This window comes from Neopsephotus bourkii, unplaced genomic scaffold (assembly GCF_033783945.1).
Source record: "Neopsephotus bourkii isolate Nb327-2 ecotype Australia unplaced genomic scaffold, CSIRO-AGI_Nbou_v1 NB_857, whole genome shotgun sequence".
NCBI lineage: Eukaryota > Metazoa > Chordata > Aves > Psittaciformes > Psittacidae > Neopsephotus > Neopsephotus bourkii.
Genome location: NW_026901353.1, coordinates 356,429 through 376,345, shown reverse-complemented (window position 1 = coordinate 376,345; position 19,917 = coordinate 356,429). Strand labels below are relative to the sequence as shown.

Here is a 19,917-nt window from a genome sequence, read left to right as displayed (position 1 = left end):
CGCGATAGTCCCCAATAAACTCTTCTGATAGTCAATAAACCCTGCTAAACTCCAAGATACTCTTGCTATAGTCCCCAATCGCGATAAACTGTGACGAGCTATCGCGATAAACTGTGACGAGCTATCGCGATAGTCCCCAATAAACTCTTCTGATAGTCAATAAACCCTGCTAAACTCCAAGATACTCTTGCTATAGTCCCCAATCGCGATAAACTGTGACGAGCTATCGCGATAAACTGTGACGAGCTATCGCGATAGTCCCCAATAAACTCTTCTGATAGTCAATAAACCCTGCTAAACTCCAAGATACTCTTGCTATAGTCCCCAATCGCAATAAACTGTGACGAGCTATCGCGATAAACTGTGACGAGCTATCGCGATAGTCCCCAATAAACTCTTCTGATAGTCAATAAACCCTGCTAAACTCCAAGATACTCTTGCTATAGTCCCCAATCGCAATAAACTGTGACGAGCTATCGCGATAGTCCCCAATAAACTCTTCTGATAGTCCCCACTCATGATAAACTGTGATAAACTATCACGATAGTCCAAAATAAGCCCTGCTAAACTCCAATATACTCTTGCTATAGTCCCCAATCGCGATAAACTGTGACGCGCTATCGCGATAAGCTGTGACGAGCTATCGCGATAGTCCCCAATAAACTCTTCTGATAGTCAATAAACCCTGCTAAACTCCAAGATACTCTTGCTATAGTCCCCAATCGCAATAAACTGTGACGAGCTATCGCGATAAACTGTGACGAGCTATCGCGATAGTCCCCAATAAACTCTTCTGATAGTCAATAAACCCTGCTAAACTCCAAGATACTCTTGCTATAGTCCCCATTCGCAATAAACTGTGACGAGCTATCGCGATAAACTGTGACGAGCTATCGCGATAGTCCCCAATAAACTCTTCTGATAGTCAATAAACCCTGCTAAACTCCAAGATAGTCTTGCTATAGTCCCCAATCGCGATAAACTGTGACGCGCTATCATGATAAGCTGTGACGAGCTATCGCGATAGTCCCCAATAAACTCTTCTGATCGTCAATAAACCCTGCTAAACTCCAAGATACTCTTGCTATAGTCCCCAATCACGGTAGTCCCCAATAAACCCTGCTAAACTCCAATATACTCTTGCTATAGTCCCCAATTGCGATAAACTGTGACGCGCTATCGCGATAAACTGTGACGAGCTATCGCGATAGTCCCCAATAAACTCTTCTGATCGTAAATAAACCCTGCTAAACTCCAATATACTCCTGCTATAGTCCCCAATCGCGATAAACAGTGACGAGCTATCGCGATAAACTGTGACGAGCTATCGCGATAGTCCCCAATAAACTCTTCTGATAGTCAATAAACCCTGCTAAACTCCAAGATACTCTTGCTATAGTCCCAAAATCGCAATAAACTGTGACGAGCTATCGCGATAAACTGTGACGAGCTATCGCGATAGTCCCCAATAAACTCTTCTGATAGTCAATAAACCCTGCTAAACTCCAAGATACTCTTGCTATAGTCCCCAATCGCGATAAACTGTGACGAGCTATCGCGATAGTCCCCAATAAACTCTTCTGATAGTCCCCAATCACGATAAACTGTCATGATAGTCCCCAATAAACTCTTGCTATAGTCCCCAATCGCAATAAACTGTGACGAGCTATCGCGATAAGCTGTGACGAGCTATCGCGATAGTCCCCAATAAACTCTTCTGATAGTCAATAAACCCTGCTAAACTCCAAGATACTCTTGCTATAGTCCCCATTCGCAATAAACTGTGACGAGCTATCGCGATAAACTGTGACGAGCTATCGCGATAGTCCCCAATAAACTCTTCTGATAGTCAATAAACCCTGCTAAACTCCAAGATAGTCTTGCTATAGTCCCCAATCGCGATAAACTGTGACGCGCTATCACGATAAGCTGTGACGAGCTATCGCGATAGTCCCCAATAAACTCTTCTGATAGTCAATAAACCCTGCTAAACTCCAAGATACTCTTGCTATAGTCCCCAATCGCAATAAACTGTGACGAGCTATCGCGATAGTCCCCAATAAACTCTTCTGATAGTCCCCAATCGTGATAAACTGTGATAAACTACCACGATAGTCCCCAATAAACCCTGCTAAACTCCAATATACTCTACTCTTGCTATAGTCCCCAATCGCGATAAACTGTGACGAGCTATCGCGATAAGCTGTGACGAGCTATCGCGATAGTCCCCAATAAACTCTTCTGATAGTCAATAAACCCTGCTAAACTCCAATATACTCTTGCTATAGTCCCAAAATCGCAATAAACTGTGACGAGCTATCGCGATAAACTGTGACGAACTATCGCGATAGTCCCCAATAAACTCTTCTGATAGTCCCCAATCGTGATAAACTGTGATAAACTACCACGATAGTCCCCAATAAACCCTGCTAAACTCCAATATACTCTACTCTTGCTATAGTCCCCAATCGCGATAAACTGTGACGAGCTATCGCGATAAGCTGTGACGAGCTATCGCGATAGTCCCCAATAAACTCTTCTGATAGTCAATAAACCCTGCTAAACTCCAAGATAGTCTTGCTATAGTCCCCATTCGCGATAAACTGTGACGAGCTATCGCGATAAACTGTGACGAGCTATCGCGATAGTCCCCAATAAACTCTTCTGATAGTCAATAAACCCTGCTAAACTCCAAGATACTCTTGCTATAGTCCCCAATCGCGATAAACTGTGACGAGCTATCGCGATAGTCCCCAATCGTGATAAACTGTGATAAACTACCACGATAGTCCCCAATAAACCCTGCTAAACTCCAATATACTCTTGCTATAGTCCCCAATCGCGATAACCTGTGACGAGCTATCGCGATAAGCTGTGACGAGCTATCGCGATGGTCCCCAATAAACTCTTCTGATAGTCCCCAATCACGATAAACTGTCATGATAGTCCCCAATAAACTCTTGCTATAGTCCCCAATCGCAACAAACTGTGACGAGCTATCGCGATAAGCTGTGACGAGCTATCGCGATGGTCCCCAATAAACTCTTCTGATAGTCCCCAATCATGATAAACTGTGATAAACTATCACGATAGTCCCCAATAAACCCTGCTAAACTCCAATATACTCCTGCTATAGTCCCCAATCGCGATAAACAGTGACGAGCTATCGCGATAAGCTGTGACGAGCTATCGCGATAGTCCCCAATAAACTCTTCTGACAGTCAATAAACCCTGCTAAACTCCAAGATAGTCTTGCTATAGTCCCCATTCGCGATAAACTGTGACGAGCTATCGCGATAAACTGTGACGAGCTCTCGCGATAGTCCCCAATAAACTCTTCTGATAGTCCCCAATCGTGATAAACTGTGATAAACTATCACGATAGTCCCCAATAACCCCATCTGGACCCCCCCCCCCTTACCGGTACATGCAGGTCTTGCGCAGGGAGCACCAGCGGTTCAGCTCCTTGTCATCCGCTGCCAAGATCTGATGGATGGAGGGGGGGCACAGGGGGTCGGGGGGGGTCCAGATGGTGTTGGGGTAGTCCAAATGGGTCGGGGGGGGGTCGAATGGGGTTGGGGGCGTCCAAATGGGTCTGTGGGGGTCCAAATGGGGTTGGGGGGGTCCAGACGGGTCTGGGAAGATCCAAATGGGGTTGGGGGGGGTCTAATGGGGGGGTCCAGATGGGTCTCGGGGGATCCAAATGGGTTGGGAAGGGTCCAAAGCGGGGGTCCAGGTGGGGCTGAGGGGGGTCCAAATGGGTCTGGGGGGCGGGGGTTCAATGGGGTTGGAAGGTTCCATTTGGCTCTAGGGGGTTCAATGGGGCTGGAAGGTTCCATTTGGCTCTAGGGGGTTCAATGGGGCTGGAAGGTTCCATTTGGCTCTGGGGGGGGGGTTTCGGAGCGCACCTCCTCGGTGGTGAGGCCGAAGTCGCAGGGCAGGACGCGGCGGTAGCGGAAGCGGCAGGGCAGGTCCCCCCCAATCACATCCTCATGGTCCAGCCCATAGAACTCATCCAGGTACTGCTCCAGGGTGCTGGAGCCTGGGGGGGGCAGGAAGGGTCCATTGGGGGGGTTATGGGGGGGGTCAGGAAGGGTCCATTGGGGGGGTTATGGGGGGGTGGGGTCAGGAAGGGTCCATTGGGGGGGTTATGGGGGGGGTATGGGGGGTGCTGCTCTCACCAGGGTCAAAGGGGGGTTTGTGCCGCTCCAGTGCGTCCCGGAAGCGCTTGGGGGGGGGTGCAGGGGTGTAATCGGCGTCCATCTGCATGGGGGGGGGCACATATGGAACATAGCACATACAGAACATGGGGCACATATGGAGTATGGGGCATATAGAACATGGGATACATAGAACATGGGACACAGAACATGGGGGGGCACATATAGAGTATGGGGCATATAGAACATGGGATACACAGAACATGGGACATACAGAACATGGGAGGGACACACAGAGTATGGGGCATACAGAACATGGGATACATAGAACATGGAACATATAGAACATGGGGGGCACATATATAACACGAGACATATAGAACATGGCATATATAGAACATGGCACATCCAGAACATGGGACATATAGAACATGGGACATAGAACACACAACATAGCATACAGAACATACAGAACATGGGATATAGAACATGGGGGGGCACATATAGAATATGGGGGGTGGAGCCTGTCCCCCCCCACTGCAATGAACTACTCCGGGGGGGGGTCCTGCACTCACCACAAAGTCGGGGTCCTCACAATGGGGCTCCTGCTCAGCCCCCCCCTCGGCTGGACCCGTCCACGTGTCCCAGTTCCAGTCATCTGGGGGGGGAAAGGACACAGGGAGATGGGGGGGGCACAGAGACATGGGGGGCACAGGGAGATGGGGGGCAGAAGGGACATGGGGGGGGCACAGGACAGGGCCCCCCCCCCACTCACCCTCCAGCCCTTCCTCAGCCTCAAACTGGGGCTTCTCCTCCTCCTCCTGCCCATAGTACTGGTCCCCAAAGCATTCCTGGTGGGAGGGATACAGGGGGATATGGAGTGGATATGGGGGGATATGGATGGATACAGGGGGATATGGATGGACAGGAATGGACATGGACATGAATGGACAGAGGTGGGCGTGGATGGACAGGGATGGATATGGATGGACATGAATGGATACGGATATGAATCGATGTGGATGGACAGGGATGGATCTGGATGGATGTGGATGGACAGGGATGAATATGGATGCACAGGGATGGATCTGGATGGATAGGGATGGACATGAATGGATACAGATATGGATGGATGTGGATGGACAGGGATGGATGTGGATGGACAGGGATGGATGTGGATGGACAGGGATGGATGTGAATAGCCAGGGATGGACAGGGATGGATGTGGATGGATGTGGATGGACAGGAATGGATGTGGATGGACAGGGATGGACAGGGATGGATGTGGATGGATGTGAATGGACAGGGATGGACGTGGATGGACAGGGATGGACGTGGATATGGATGGGGATGGATGGGGATGGATGGGGATGGACAGGGATGGATGTGGATGGACAGGGATGGACAGGGATGGATGTGGATGGACAGGGATGGATGTGGATATGGATGGATATGGATGGATAGGAATAGATATGAATGGACAGGGATGGATGTGGATATGGATGTGGATGGATGTGGATGGACAGGGATGGACGTGGATATGGATGTGGATGGATGGGGATGGACAGGGGCGGGTGCGGGGGGGCTCCCTCCCACCGCCATGAGCCGGTCGTGCTGCTCGGGGTCGAAGTCCCCCTCGAGCGCGGCCGCGGTGATGCCGGTGCCGGTGCCGGAGCCGGAGCCGGTGCCGGACGCGCGCTGGAGCCGCCGCAGCCGCGAGGCCACCTCGGCCCTTTTGAGGTTCTTGAGGTGCTTCAGCTCCTCCCGGTGCCGCTGCTTCTCCTGCGGGGACACCGGCACGGGGCCATGGGGACACCGGGACACACACAGGGACATAGGGATACAGGGACATAGGGAGACAGGGATACACACAGGGACATAGGGAGACACCGGCACGGGGCCATGGGGACACCGGGACACACAGGGAGACACAGAGGGACATAGGGATACAGAGATACAGGGCCATAGGGAGACACAGAGGGATACAGTGAGACACACAGGAATACAGGGACATAGGGAGAAAGGGACACACATAGAGAGAGAGGGACATAGGGAGACAGGGAGACAGCTCCATAGGGATACAGGGCCATAGAGATACATGGACCTGGTGCCATAGGGACACATGGACATGGTGCCATAGGGATACATGGCCACAGATCCATAGGGATCCAGGGACACGGATCCATAGGGATACATGGGCACAGATCCATAAGGATACATGGGCACAGATCCATAGGGATACATGGGCCTGGTGCCATAGGGACGCATGGCCACAGATCCATAGGGGTCCAGGGACACGGCGCCTTCCTCCCCCCTCACCTTCCTCTTCCTCTCCCGGATCTCCTCCCTCTTCTCCTTCCTCCTCTCATCCCGGCGCCGCACGGACGTGGGGATGCTCCTTGGGAACGTCTGCACCTGGGGGGGGAATGGGGGGCAATGGGGGTCAATGCATCCACATCCCCCCCCCAGCATCCCATTGGATCCCCCCATATCCTTCCCCCCCCCAGCATCCCATTGGATCACCCCCATATCCTTCCCCCTCCCGTATCCCATTGGATCCCCCCCATGTCCTTCCCCCCCCCAGCATCCCATTGGATCCCCCCATATCCTTCCCCCCCCCGTATCCCATTGGATCCCCCCCATGTCCTTCCCCCCCAGCATCCCATTGGATCCCCCCATATCCTTCTCCCCCCCATATCCTTCCCCCCAGCATCCCATTGGATCCCCCCATATCCTTCCCCCAGCATCCCATTGGATCCCCCCATGTCCTTCCCCCCCCCGTATCCCACTGGATCCCCCCCCTATCCCAGACCTGCTCCGCTCCTGGCTCCTGGAAGCGGAAGTTGTGGGAGCGCTCGAACTGCTCCTGCCTGGCCAGGAAGAGCTCCCCCTCATCCGAGGAGTCCTGAAGGGATGGGGGGGCCCTGGGGGGAGAATGGGGGTGAATGGGGGGGTGAAGGAAAAGGGGGGAAAAGGGGGGGGAAGGGGAAGGAAAAGGGGGGGGAACGGGGAAGGGGGAAAAGCAGGGAAACAGGAAAAGGGGAGGAGGGAGAAGGGGAAAGGGGGAACGGGGGAAGGGAAGGAAAAGGGAGAAGAAAAGGGGGGAAAGGGAAGGGGGAGAGGAAAGAGGAGAGAGGGAAGGGAGAAAGGAAAAGGGGAAAAGGTAAAAGGGGAAGAAGAGGGAAGAGGGAAAAGGGGGGAAAAGGGGGGGAAAGGGGAAGAACGGGGAAGGGGGGGAAGGGGAAGGAAAAGGGGGGAAACGGGAAGGAGAAAGAGAGGAAAAGGGGGGGAAATGGAAAAAGGGGGAGAAACAGGGGGAAGAGGGGAAAAGGGGGGAAAAGGGGGGAAAAGGGGGGGAAGGGGAAGGAAAGGGGGAAGGAAAGGGGGGGGAAAGAAGGGAAAAGGGGAAGGGAAGGGGGTGAATGGGGGGGCAGAAAGGGGGCCCCCCCCCCGCACCCTTCGGCCTCCTCCTCCTCCTCGTCCTCGTCCCGCTCCCGGTAGCCGCGCTCCAGCAGGTAATCCCGCAGGAACCGCTCGCCCGCCTCCAGCTCCGGGTCCGTCCAGAACCGCTGCAGGGGGGCCTGGGGGGGGGGGGATCCATGGTGGGAATGGGGATGGGGGGGACCCATGGTGGGAATGGGGAGAGGGGGCACCCATGGTGGGAATGGGGAGGGGGGGGCACCCATGGTGGGAATGGGAGGGGGGGGCACCCATTGTGGGAATGGGGAGGGGGGAGCACCCATTGTGGGAATGGGGAGAGGGGGGGACCCATGGTGGGAATGGGGAGGGGGGCACCCATTGTGGGAATGGGGAGGGGGGGGCACCCATTGTGGGAATGGGGAGGGGGGGACCCATTGTGGGAATGGGGAGCGGGGAGTACACAGGGACCCCCCCCCCATTCAACCCCCCCCCATCCTCAGCCCTCACCAGCTCCTGCAGTGGCTCCGGGGGGGGCCCCCCCTGCCCCTTCAGCCACCGGATGTACTCCTCCTCCTCCTGCTCCTATGGGGGGCAGAGCATCAGTGACCCCCCCAACCATGGATCCCCCCCATCCATTGACACCCCCTCATCCATTGATGGACTCCCCCCATCCATTGACCCTCCCCATCCATGGATCCCCCCATCCACTAATGGACTCCCCCCATCCATTGACCCCCCCATCGATGGAACCCCACCATCCATTGAACCCCCATCCATTGACCCCTCCCATCCATGAATCCCCCACATCCATTGATGGACTCCCCCCATCCATTGACCCTCCCCATCCATGGATCCCCCCCATCCTTTGAACCCCCCCAACCATTGACATCCCCATCCATTGCCCCCCCATCCATTGCTCCCCCATCTACTGACTCCCCCAACCATTGACGCCCCCCATCCATTGCCGCCCCATTCACGGAGCCCCCATCCATTGACCCCCCCATCCATTGTCCCCCCGTCACCTTCTCCTCCTCTGTCCGAGTGCGGGGCCGCAGCAGAGCAGAGCCCCCCCCCTCCTCCTCATCCTCGCTCTCAGCCATGAAGGGTCGGAAGCTGGGGGGGGGGTACAGGACTCAGTTACCCCCCCCAATAAAGGGATAAAAGGGGGGCCCCCCCCGGCTCCCACCTCTCCTTCAGCTCCTGCTGCTCCTCCACGTAGCTCTTGGAAGCCATTCGCTGGGGGGGGAATGGGGGGCAAGGTTAGATGGGGGGGGAGTGTGATGGGGGGCAATGTGATATTGGGGGGGGCAATGTGATATTAGGGGGATCAATGATTGAGGGGTGCAATATGATATTGGAGGGAATGTGATTGCAGGGTCAATGATAAAGCCAATGGGACGGGAGATCAATATGATATCGGGGGTTCAATGTGATATTGGGGGATCAATGTAACTGGGGGGGTCTGTGATTGGATCAATGCAATATGGGGAGCTCAATGTGATATTGGGGGTTAGTGTAATATGGGGGGGTCAATGTGATTGGGGGTCAATGTCAATGGGGGGCTCAACGTGATGTAGGGGGGGTCAATGTGATGTTGGGGGCATCACTGTGATTGGGGGAGTCAGTGGGATTGGGGGGGTCAATGTAAACGTGGGGTTCAATGTGATGTAGGGGGTATCAATGTGATATTGGGGGGGTCACTGTGATATAGGGGGGGTTATGCCCCCCCCCATCCCCACCTTCCTCCTCTTTGCTGCAGCCTCCTCGTCCTCCTCATCCTCTTCATCCACGTATTTGCTATGGGGAGAGCCAGGTTGGGCAAGGGGGGGGGGTGTCAGACCCCCCCCATTCCCCCCCACCCCAAATCCCCCTCCTTACCCCTCCTTCTCCAGCACCACTTTCCTCTCATAGTCCTTCAGGAACATCGGCTTTGCCGGGCGCTTTTCCTCCTCTTCCTCCTCCTCCTCCAATGATGATGAGGAGGAGGAATCTGGGAATGGGAATAAGGAATGGGGCCCCCCCTTATTGCACCCCCCCATTCCCCCCCCCCCCGGGTACCTCTGGGGGTGTAGAAGGTGCTGTCGGGGCGATAGATGCGGGGATCCCGGGTCTTGAGCAGCGCCAGCATCCGGTAGAATTCCCGCTCCAGGATGGGATCCTCGGGCTTGGAGGGGGATGGGGTTGGGAAGCAGGGATTGGGGAAGGGGGGAGGGGATCCCCACCATCCCCATTCCCGGACTCACCACCTCGTCCCCACTGGAGTCGGACTCGGAGCTGGAGCCAGAGCCGGTGTCCCCATAGCGCTCCTGCACTGCAGGGAGGGGGGGTGAGGAACCAGCATCCCCCCCCCCCCCACTGGGATCCAGCCATTCCCAGCCCCATTCCCATTCCCTTTTCCCATTCCCTGTTCCCATCCCCGCTTCCTGCCCCCCTTTCCCACACTCTTTCCCCCTTCCCTGTCCCCATTCCCATTCCCTGCTCCCATTCCCATTCCGTTTCCCTTTCAAGCTCCCATTCCCATCCCTAAACCCCTTTCTTGTCTCCATTCCACGCTCTCATCCCCTTCCCATTCCCTATTCCTCATTCCCATTCCTTGTTTCCCTTCCCCACTCCTTATCCCCCTTTCTCGTCTGCATTCCCCGTTCCCATTCCCATCCCATTCCTTATTTTCCATTCCCATTCCCACTCCCATCCCCATTCCCGTTTCCCATTCCCATTCTATTCGCACCCCATTCCCTATTTCCTATTCCACATTCTCCATTCCCACTCCCATTCCTGCTCCCACTCCATTTCCCATCACCATTCCCTGTTGTCATTGCTGTTTCCATTATACCCCTTATTCCCTGTTGTTATCCCTGTTATCCCCATTTCCATTCCCGCTCCCAGTCCCTATTTCCCATTCCCATTATTCCCATTATCCCCATTTTCATTCCCATTAACCCTGTTATTCCTGTTACCCCCGTTATTCCCATTCCCGTTGTTATCCTCGTTGTTACCCCGTTCCCATTCCCGTTGTTATTGTCGTTGTTATCCCCGTTGTTATTCCCATTCCTATTCCCGTTGTTATCCCCGTTATTCCCGTTGTTATTCCCGTTGTTATTCCCGTTCCCATTCGCGTTATCCCCGTTATTCTCATTCCCGTTCTCATTCCCTTTATCATCCCCGTTATCCCCGTTGTTATCCCGTTATTATTCCCGTAGCTATTCCCGTTATTATCCCCGCTGTTATCCCCATTCCCATTACCCTTGTTATTCCCGTTATCCCCGTTGTTGTTATTCCCGTTGTTATGCCCGCTGTTATCCCCGTTATCCCCGCTGTTATTCTCGTTATCCCGTTCCCGTTATTATCCCCGTTATCCCCGTCGCTGTCCCCCCTCACGCCTCCTCAGCTCCTCCCGTTCCCGGTTCCGCCGGAGCCGCTCCGCGAAGGCCGCGTTCACGCGGAGCTTCGGCGCCGCCATTCCTCCGACCCACGTGACCAACGGGCCCACCCCCTTCCCCTTCCGCCGGCGTCACGTGACCGGACACAACGGCCACGCCCCTTCCCCCCTTAAAAGGGCAACGCAAGTGGGGACCGCATCTGGGGATGCCCCCCAAAGAACACAGACACAGGATCGGGTCCACAGCTCTTTCTTTATATCGGGGGGTCCGGGGGGGGGCTGGACCTCATTAACCGGTGCGGAGCTGATAGTCTGCAATGGGGAGAGCAGCCGTGAGGGGGGGGGTCCCTTAAAAGAGGCTGTGAGATCCCTTAAAAGGGGCTGGGGGGTCCTTGGGGGGTCCCCCCGCGCTCACCCCCGCTCTGGGTGATGTAGCGCACCCAGGGCAGCGCCTGGTACCCGCTCTTCTCGATGATCTTCATGTACCGGACCTGCGGCACAGCCCGATGGGGATCCCCCCCAGGGACCCCAACAACACCCAGGCACCCCAGTACCCCCCCATTGGGTACCCCAATACCCCATTGGACACCAATACCGCCCATACACACCAATACCCCCACTGGACACCCCAATTACCCCATTGAGCACCCCAATTCCCCCATTGAACACCCCAATACCCTCATTGGACCCCAATACACAATTGAACACCCCAATTCCCCATTGAACACCCCAATTCCCCATTGAACACCCCAATTTCCCCATTGGACACCCGAATTCCCCATTGAACGCCCCAGTTACCCATCGAACACCCCAATTCCCCATTGAACACCCCAATACCCCCATTGAACACCCCAATTCCCCATTGAACACCCCAATACCCCCATTGAACACCCCAATTCCCCATTGAACATCCCAGTTCCCCATCGAACACCCCAATTCCCCATGGGACACCCCAATAGCCCCGCACCTGGATCCCGGACACGGTGAAGTAGGGGATCTCAAAGCGCACGGCCACGGGGGGGCGCCCCTCGTCCTCCTCCCGCTCCACACTGGGCAGCCCAAAGTGGGCGCGCATCACGTGCTCCCGACCCCCCTGTGCAGCACCCATGGGTGGGATGGGGATGGGGAGGGATGGGGATGGGATGGGGATGGAGCACCAATGGGGATGGGGCACCAATGGGGATGGGGCACCAATGGGGATGGGGATGGATGGGGATGGGATGGGATGGGGATGGGATGGGGATGGGATGGGATGGGATGGGGATGGGATGGGGATGGGGATGGGGATGGGGATGGGGATGGGGATGGGATGGGATGGGATGGGGATGGGGATGGGGATGGGATGGGGATGGGGATGGGGATGGGATGGGATGGGGATGGGGATGGGATGGGGATGGGGATGGGATGGGATGGGGATGGGGATGGGATGGGATGGGGATGGGGATGGATGGGGACGGGATGGGGATGGGGATGGATGGGGATGGGGATGGGGATGGGATGGGATGGGGATGGGATGGGATGGGGATGGGGATGGATGGGAAAAGGGAATGGGAATGGATGGGATGGGGATGGGGATGGATGGGTGGGGATGGGGATGGATGGGGGGATGGGGATGGGGATGGGGATGGGATGGGGATGGGGATGGATGGGGATGGGATGGGGATGGGATGGGGATAGGATGGGATGGGATGGGGATGGGATGGGGATGGGATGGGGATAGGATGGGATGGGATGGGGATGGGATGGGGATAGGATGGGATGGGATGGGGATGGGATGGGATGGGGATGGGGATGGGGATGGGGATGGGGATGGGATGGGATGGGGATGGGGATGGGGATGGGATGGAAGCACCGGTGCCCTGTCAGTGGTGTTGGCGCTGGGGCTCACCGGGAAGGCCTTGATGGTCCAGAGGACGAGGTTCCGCTCCGGGACGTACTTGGCGGAGCCAGCGCTGGTCTTGAACTTGGGGGAATCGGCGTCGCTGGGCACCGGCACCGAGATCTCCACCCCGTTGGCCACTGACTGCTTCTTGAACTGGCCCTTGGCCTTGGGGGGGGGATGGGGGGTTATTGGGGGTGTAATGGGGTGATGGGGGTAAATGAGGTGATGGGGGGTAAATGGGGGTAAAGGAAATGATAGGGTAATGGGGTGGGGGGGTAAATGGGGTGATGGGGGTAATGGGGTGAGGGGGTAATGGGGTGAGGGGGGTAAATGGGGTGATGGGGGTAATAGGGTGAGGGCGTAATGGGGTGAGGGGGTAAATGGGGTGATGGGGGTAATGGGGTGATGGGGGTAAATGGGGTGATGGGGGTAAATGGGGTGATTGGGGAATGGGATGATGGGGGTGATGGGGGTAATGGGGTATTGGGGTGAGGGGGTAATGGGGTGATGAGGTGATGGGGGTAAATGGGGTGATGGGGGTAAATGGGATGATGGGGGTAATGGGATGAGGGGGGTATATGGGATGATGGGTGTAATGGGATGATGGGGGTGATGGGGTGATGGGGTAATGGGGGTAAATGGGGTGATTGATGGGGTATAATGGGGTGATAATGGGGGTAATGGGGGGTTAATGGTGTATAAATGTCATGCAGGGGGCCCTTATATCTCTGTGTCACCCCCCCCATCCCCTCACCTTGACCAGGATCTCCACCCGGCTGTGGGAGAACCTCTCAATGACCGACTCGACCCAGATGAGCGGCTTCACCTGCAATGGGGACAGAGGGGGGGGATGCAGTGACCCCCATGTGTCCATACCCCCCCCATGCCCCCCCATGGTCCCGGGGCTCGCCTGCGTGCTGAGCCGATAGGCCATGAGCTCGAAGTCACCGTCGGGGGGGATGAAGGAGATGGTGCGGTCCGAGGCGAAGCGCGACAGGCGCACGCACTGGTGGAACTTGACGTCCTCCAGGGCCACCGACTTGGTCCTGCCCCCTGCAGTGGGGATGGGGGGGTGCAGGGGATGGGAGACCCCCATTGAGACCCAGGGAGGTGATGGGAGCTCCTCATAGAGCCCATGGAGGTGATGGGAGCCCCTCATTGAGACCCAGGGAGGTGATGGGACCCCTCCCATAGAGCCCCACGGAGGTGATGGGACCCCTCCATAGAGCCCCATGGAGGTGATGGGACTTCCTGCCATGGAGGTGATGGGACCTCCATATGGTGGTGATGGGAGCCCCCCCCATGGAGCTGGTGGGATGCCCCCACTGAGCCCCATGGAGGTGATGGGACCTCCTCATATGGAGGTGATGGGAGCCCCCCATAGAGCCCAGTGGAGTTGATGGGAGTCCCCCATAGAGCCCATGGAGGTGATGGGACTTCCTCCCATGGAGGTGGTGGGACCCTCCCCATTGAACTCCATGGAGGTGATGGGACCCCCCCCATTAAGCCCCAGGGAGGTGATGGGACCCTCCCATAGAGCCCATGGAGGTGATGGGACCTCCTCTCATGGAGGTGATGGGACCCCCGCATAGAGCCCCACGGAGGTGATGGGACCCCTCCCACAGAGCCCCATGGAGCTGATGGGACCACCCCCATTGAGCCCCACGGAGGTGATGGGAACCCCCCATGGAGGTGATGTGACCCCCCCCATCACTCACTGCCGGTGAGCTCGAAGAGGACGCGGTCGTTGAGGCCCAGGCGGAGCTCGGGCATCCCCGAGAGGAAAACCTTGAGCCTGATGGTGCCCAGCACCTCGCTGAGCAGCACCGCGCCGCTGGCGCTCACCTGCGGCCATGGCAACCGGTTATGGCCAGGCTGTGGCACCGGGAATGGCACCGGCACCAGCAATAGCACCAGCAATGGCAATGGTCCTCCATCAATGGTCCCAGCTCCATCAATGGTCCCAGCTCCATCAATGGTCCCAGCTCCATCAATGGCTCCAGCTCCATCAATGGTCCCAGCTCCATCAATGGTCCCAGCTCCATCAATGATCCCAGCCCCATCAATGGCCCCATCCCCATCAATGGCCCCAGCTCCATCAATAGCCCCAGCTCCATCAATGGCCCCAGCTCCATCAATGGCCCCATCCCCATCAATGGCCCCAGCTCCACCAATGGCCCCAGCTCCATCAATGGCTCCAGCTCCATCAATGGCCCCAGCTCCATCAATGGCCCCAGCTCCATCAATGGCACCGGCTCCATCAATGGCCCCAGCTCCATCAATGGCTCCAGCTCCATCAATGGCCCCAGCTCCATCAATGGCCCCAGCTCCATCAATGGCCCCATCCCCATCAATGGCCCCAGCTCCACCAATGGCCCCAGCTCCACCAATGGCCCCAGCTCCATCAATGGCTCCAGCTCCATCAACGGTCCCAGCTCCATCAATGACCCCAGCACCATCAATGGCCCCAGCTCCATCAATGGCCCCAGCTCCATCAATGGCACCGGCTCCATCAATGGCCCCAGCTCCATCAATGACCCCAGCTCCATCAATGGCACCGGCTCCATCAATGGCACCGGCTCCATCAATGACCCCAGCTCCATCAATGGCACCGGCTCCATCAATGGCACCGGCTCCATCAATGACCCCAGCTCCATCAATGGCACCGGCTCCATCAATGGCACCGGCTCCATCAATGACCCCAGCTCCATCAATGGCCCCAGCTCCATCAATGGCACCGGCTCCATCAATGGCCCCAGCTCCATCAATGGCCCCAGCTCCATCAATGGCACCGGCTCCATCAATGGCACCAGCTCCATCAATGACCCCAGCTCCATCAATGGCACCGGCTCCATCAATGGCACCGGCTCCATCAATGACCCCAGCTCCATCAATGGCACCGGCTCCATCAATGGCACCGGCTCCATCAATGGCACCGGCTCCATCAATGGCACCGGCTCCATCAATGACCCCAGCTCCATCAATGGCACCGGCTCCATCAATGGCACCGGCTCCATCAATGACCCCAGCTCCATCAATGGCACCGGCTCCATCAATGGCACCAGCTCCATCAATGACCCCAGCCCCATCAATGGCCCCATCCCCACCAATGACCCCATCCCCACCAATGGCCCCATCCCACCCCCCGTGCCCCCCCTCACCAGCAGGTTCACCGCCTCAACGACGTCGATGAAGACCTCGTTCCTCTTGTACCGGATGCCCTCGGAGCGCCAGGACACGGCGCTGGTCACGGTGCTGGGCACCCGGCACCCCCCCCGCTCCAGCTTGGTCCCCTCCTGGGTGATGTACCTGGGGGGGGGTAGGGCCACACCACTGAGGGGTGCTGATGGGGGGGGACTGGGGGGGGGTAGGACCACAGAGGGATGATGATGAGGGGGGGTCCTGGGGGGGGGTAGGACCACAAAGGGTGATGATCAGAGGGTCTGGGGAGGGGTTAGGACCACAGAGGGGTGATGATGGGGGGGTAGGACCACAGAGGGATGATGGTGATGGGAGGGTCCGGGGGGGGGTTAGGACCACTGCGGGGTGATGATGGGGGGGGGTCCTTGGAGGGGGTAGGACCACAGAGGGATGATGATGGGGGGGGTGATAATGGGGGCATAGAACCACAGAGGGGTGATGATGGGGGGGTAGGACCACAGAGGGGTGATGATGGGGGGGGTGTCCTGTGGGGGGTATGACCACAGAGGGGTGATGGTGATGGGAGGGTCCTGGGGGGGGTAGGACCACAGAGGGGTGATGATGGGGGGGGTGATGTTGGGGGGGGTAGGACCACAGAGAGGTGATGGGGGGCTCCTGGGGGGTCCCTGCCCCATAGCCCCCCATACCCCCCCAGGCCCTCACTCCTGCAGGATCCGGCTGTCCGTGGTCTGCGGGAAGCCGAAATCCATGAGCTCGTCCAGGAGCTCGTAGACGGTGACGAAGTTGTCCCGGATGCTCTCCTCCTCCAGCTCCTTGAAGTACTCCCGGAACACCTGCAGTGGGGGGGTGCGAGCACCCCATCGGCGCCTCGGGACATGAACCCCAAAAGGGGGGGGGCAACACAAAAGGGGGGGTTCCAACCCAAAATGAGGATTTCCTCCCCCAAAATGAGGCTTTCCCCCCAAAATGGGGTTTTCCTCCCCAAAATGAGGCTTTCCTCCACAAAAAAGTGGGTTTTCCTCAACAAAATGAGGGTTTCCTCCCCCAAAACGGGGGTTTCATCCCCAAACCGGGGGTTTCCACCCCAAAATGGGGTTTTCCACCCCAAAATGGGGGTTTCCTCCCCAAAATAAGGGTTTCCCCCTCCAAATGGGGTTTTCCTCCCCAGAATGAGGCTTTCCTGCACAAAAATGTGGGTTTTCCTCAACAAAATGAGGATTTCTCCAACAAAATGGGGGTTTCCTCCCCAAAATGGGGGTTTCCTCCCCAAAAATGGGGTTTTCCACCCCAAAATGGGGGTTTCCTCCCCAAAATAAGGGTTTCCCCCTCCAAATGGGGTTTTCCTCCCCAGAATGAGGCTTTCCTGCACAAAAATGTGGGTTTTCCTCAACAAAATGAGGATTTCCCCAACAAAATGGGGGTTTCCTCCCCAAAATGGGGGTTTCCTCCCCAAAAATGGGGTTTTCCACCCCAAAATGGGGGTTTCCTCCCCAAAATAAGGGTTTCCCCCTCCAAATGGGGTTTTCCTCCCCAGAATGAGGCTTTCCTGCACAAAAATGTGGGTTTTCCTCAACAAAATGAGGATTTCCTCAACAAAATGGGGGTTTCCTCCCCAAAATGGGGGTTTCCCCCTCCAAATGGGATTTTCTTCCCCAAAATGAAGCTTTCCTCCACAAAAAAGTGGGGTTTCCTCAACAAAATGAGGATTTCCTCCCCAAAATGGGGGTTTTGTCCCAAAAATGAGGGTTTCCCCCTCCAAATGGGATTTTCATCCCCAAAATGAGGCTTTCCTCCCCAAAAATGTGGGGTTTCCTCAACAAAATGAGGATTTCCTCCCCAAAATGGGGGTTTTGTCCCAAAAATGAGGGTTTCCCCCTCCAAATGGGAGTTTCCTCCCCAAAATGGGGGTTTCATCCCCAAAATGGGGGTTTCCTCCCCAAAACGGGGGTTTCCTCCCCAAAACGGGGTTTTAACCCCCCAAAATAAGGGTTTACCCCCCCAAATAAGGGTTTACCCCCCCAAACTCACCTCCACCACCTTATAGAGGAAGGAAAACACCAAGGATGCGTTCCCATTCTTCTTGGTGATGGCCACCACTATTGGGGGGGGTTAAGGGCAAACCAAAGGGGAGGGGGGGTACCAAGGGGGGGTGCCCCCGATCGGGGTGCAAAGGATACGGTAGAGGTTGGAGTGCTGGATCCAGAGGAAATGGACGTGGCCGTGGGGCAGGAGCGGCGCCAGGGCCCCCTCCTCCTCCCGCTGCAGCATCAGCCCCATAAAGTGCTCGATCTCCCCCGGCCCCACATCCCCTTTGTAGTTGCGGCTGATGAGGGGCTAAGGATGGAAGGGGGGGGTAGCAAAGATGGGGGGGAGGATTAGAGGGGACCCCCGCCCCAATTGGGGGTCATTGGGGTTGCCCCTTTAAGGGGGGGGTCCTCACCTTCCCCTTGAGGTCAATGGGGGGGTAGGATTAGAGGGGACCCCCCTCAATTGGGGGTCATTGGGGTTGGCCCTTTAGGGGGGGGTCCTCACCTTCCCCTTGAGGTCAATGGGGGGGTAGGATTAGATGGGACCCCCACCCCAATTGGGGGTCATTGGGGTTGCCCTTTTAAGGCGGGGGTCCTCACCTTCCCCTTGAGGTCAATGGGGGGGTAGGAGTAGAGGGGATCCCCTCAATTGGGGGTCATTGGGGTTGCCCCTTTAAGGGAGGGGTCCTCACCTTCCCCTTGAGGTCAATGGGGGGTAGGATTAGAGGGGACCCCCCGCAACTGGGGGTCATTGGGGTTGCCCCTTTAAGGGGGTTCCTTGGGGGGAGTCCTCACCTTCCCCTTGAGGTCAATGGGGGGGTAGGATTAGAGGGGACCCCCCTCAATTGGGGGTCATTGGGGTTGGCCCTTTAAGGGGTGTCTTTGGGAGGGTCCTCACCTTCCCCTTGAGGTCAATGGGGGGGTAGGATTAGATGGGACCCCCACCCCATTTGGGGGTCATTGGGGTTGCCCCTTTAAGGGGGGTCCTTGGGGGGGGGGGTCCTCACCTTCCCCTTGAGGTCAATGTGGGGGTAGGATTAGATGGGACCCCCGCTCCAATTGGCGGTCATTGGGGTTGCCCCTTTAAGGGGGGTCCTTGGGGGGGTCCTCACCTTCCCCTTGAGGTCCAGGATGAAGAGGGCAGAGGCGGCCATGGCGGTCCCCGCGCACGTCAGCGCCGCCGTCACCTGCGCAGGTGAGCGGCAGCGCCCCAGGGTCTTAAAGGGGAAGGATCGGGCCCCAGAGACAATGGGGGGGGGGAAGAGGGAGGGGGGGGGAACCCCCGTGGGGACCCCCCCATCCATGGGACCCCCCCATCCATGGGACCCCCCCATCCATGGGACCTCCCAGCCATTGGACCTCCCATCCATTGGATTGCCCATCCATGGAACCCTAACACCCATGGGATCCCCATCCACGGGACCCCAACACCCATGGGCCCCCCCCATCTATGGGACCTCCCCCATCCATGGGACCCCCTCCATCCATGGGACCTCCCATTCATTAGCTCGCCCATCCATGGTACCCCAACACTCATGGGACCCCCTCATGGGATCCCCCATCCATGGACCCTCATTTGTCTACCCCAACACCCATGGGACCCCCATCCATAGGACCCCATCACCCATGGGACCCCCCCACCTATGGGACTCCCCCCATCCATGGGACCCCATCACGCATGGGACCCCCCCCATGGGATCCCCCATCCATAGGGCCACATCACCAATGGACCCCCCCCATGATGGGGTCCCAATGGGACCCCGACTCCCGCATCCCCATCCCAGGGGGTCCCCGATCTCCACCCTGCACCCCCCAATGCTCCATCTTCGGGGGGGGGTTCCCTGCACCCCCAACCTCGCTGTCCCACAGCATCCCCGAGCCCCCCCC

At 57.2% G+C, this 19,917-nt stretch overlaps 2 protein-coding genes across 3 annotated transcripts; both read right to left on the bottom strand.

Annotated features, from left to right (window-relative positions):
- Positions 1-3,407: 3,407 nt before the first annotated feature.
- On the bottom strand, positions 3,408-11,068 carry KRI1 (KRI1 homolog). Of its 2 annotated transcripts, none has more exons than XM_061356549.1 (17): positions 10,959-11,068; positions 9,824-9,891; positions 9,639-9,744; positions 9,459-9,538; positions 9,320-9,377; positions 8,767-8,816; positions 8,603-8,693; positions 8,088-8,162; positions 7,617-7,741; positions 6,973-7,084; positions 6,480-6,575; positions 5,757-5,942; positions 4,936-5,011; positions 4,736-4,818; positions 4,182-4,263; positions 3,909-4,042; positions 3,408-3,486 (listed from the first exon to the last, which is right to left on the bottom strand). In XM_061356549.1, exons 2-17 carry the CDS (start codon positions 9,877-9,879, stop codon positions 3,418-3,420), a joined length of 1,479 nt encoding a protein of 492 aa, XP_061212533.1. In that variant the 5' UTR covers positions 9,880-9,891; positions 10,959-11,068; the 3' UTR covers positions 3,408-3,417. The 2 variants fall into 2 exon arrangements, with proteins under 2 accessions (XP_061212533.1, XP_061212534.1); XM_061356550.1 differs by having other exon boundaries at positions 9,459-9,570; positions 10,959-11,056.
- A 151-nt stretch (positions 11,069-11,219) lies between these two features.
- AP1M2 (adaptor related protein complex 1 subunit mu 2) lies at positions 11,220-19,278 on the bottom strand. Its single transcript, XM_061356548.1, has 12 exons — positions 19,143-19,278; positions 18,181-18,337; positions 18,032-18,099; positions 16,706-16,836; positions 16,003-16,150; positions 14,560-14,686; positions 13,752-13,894; positions 13,596-13,667; positions 12,848-13,006; positions 11,927-12,052; positions 11,375-11,450; positions 11,220-11,271 (listed from the first exon to the last, which is right to left on the bottom strand). Exons 1-12 carry the CDS (start codon positions 19,182-19,184, stop codon positions 11,249-11,251), a joined length of 1,272 nt encoding a protein of 423 aa, XP_061212532.1. The 5' UTR covers positions 19,185-19,278; the 3' UTR covers positions 11,220-11,248.
- Between the last annotated feature and the right edge of the window lie 639 nt (positions 19,279-19,917).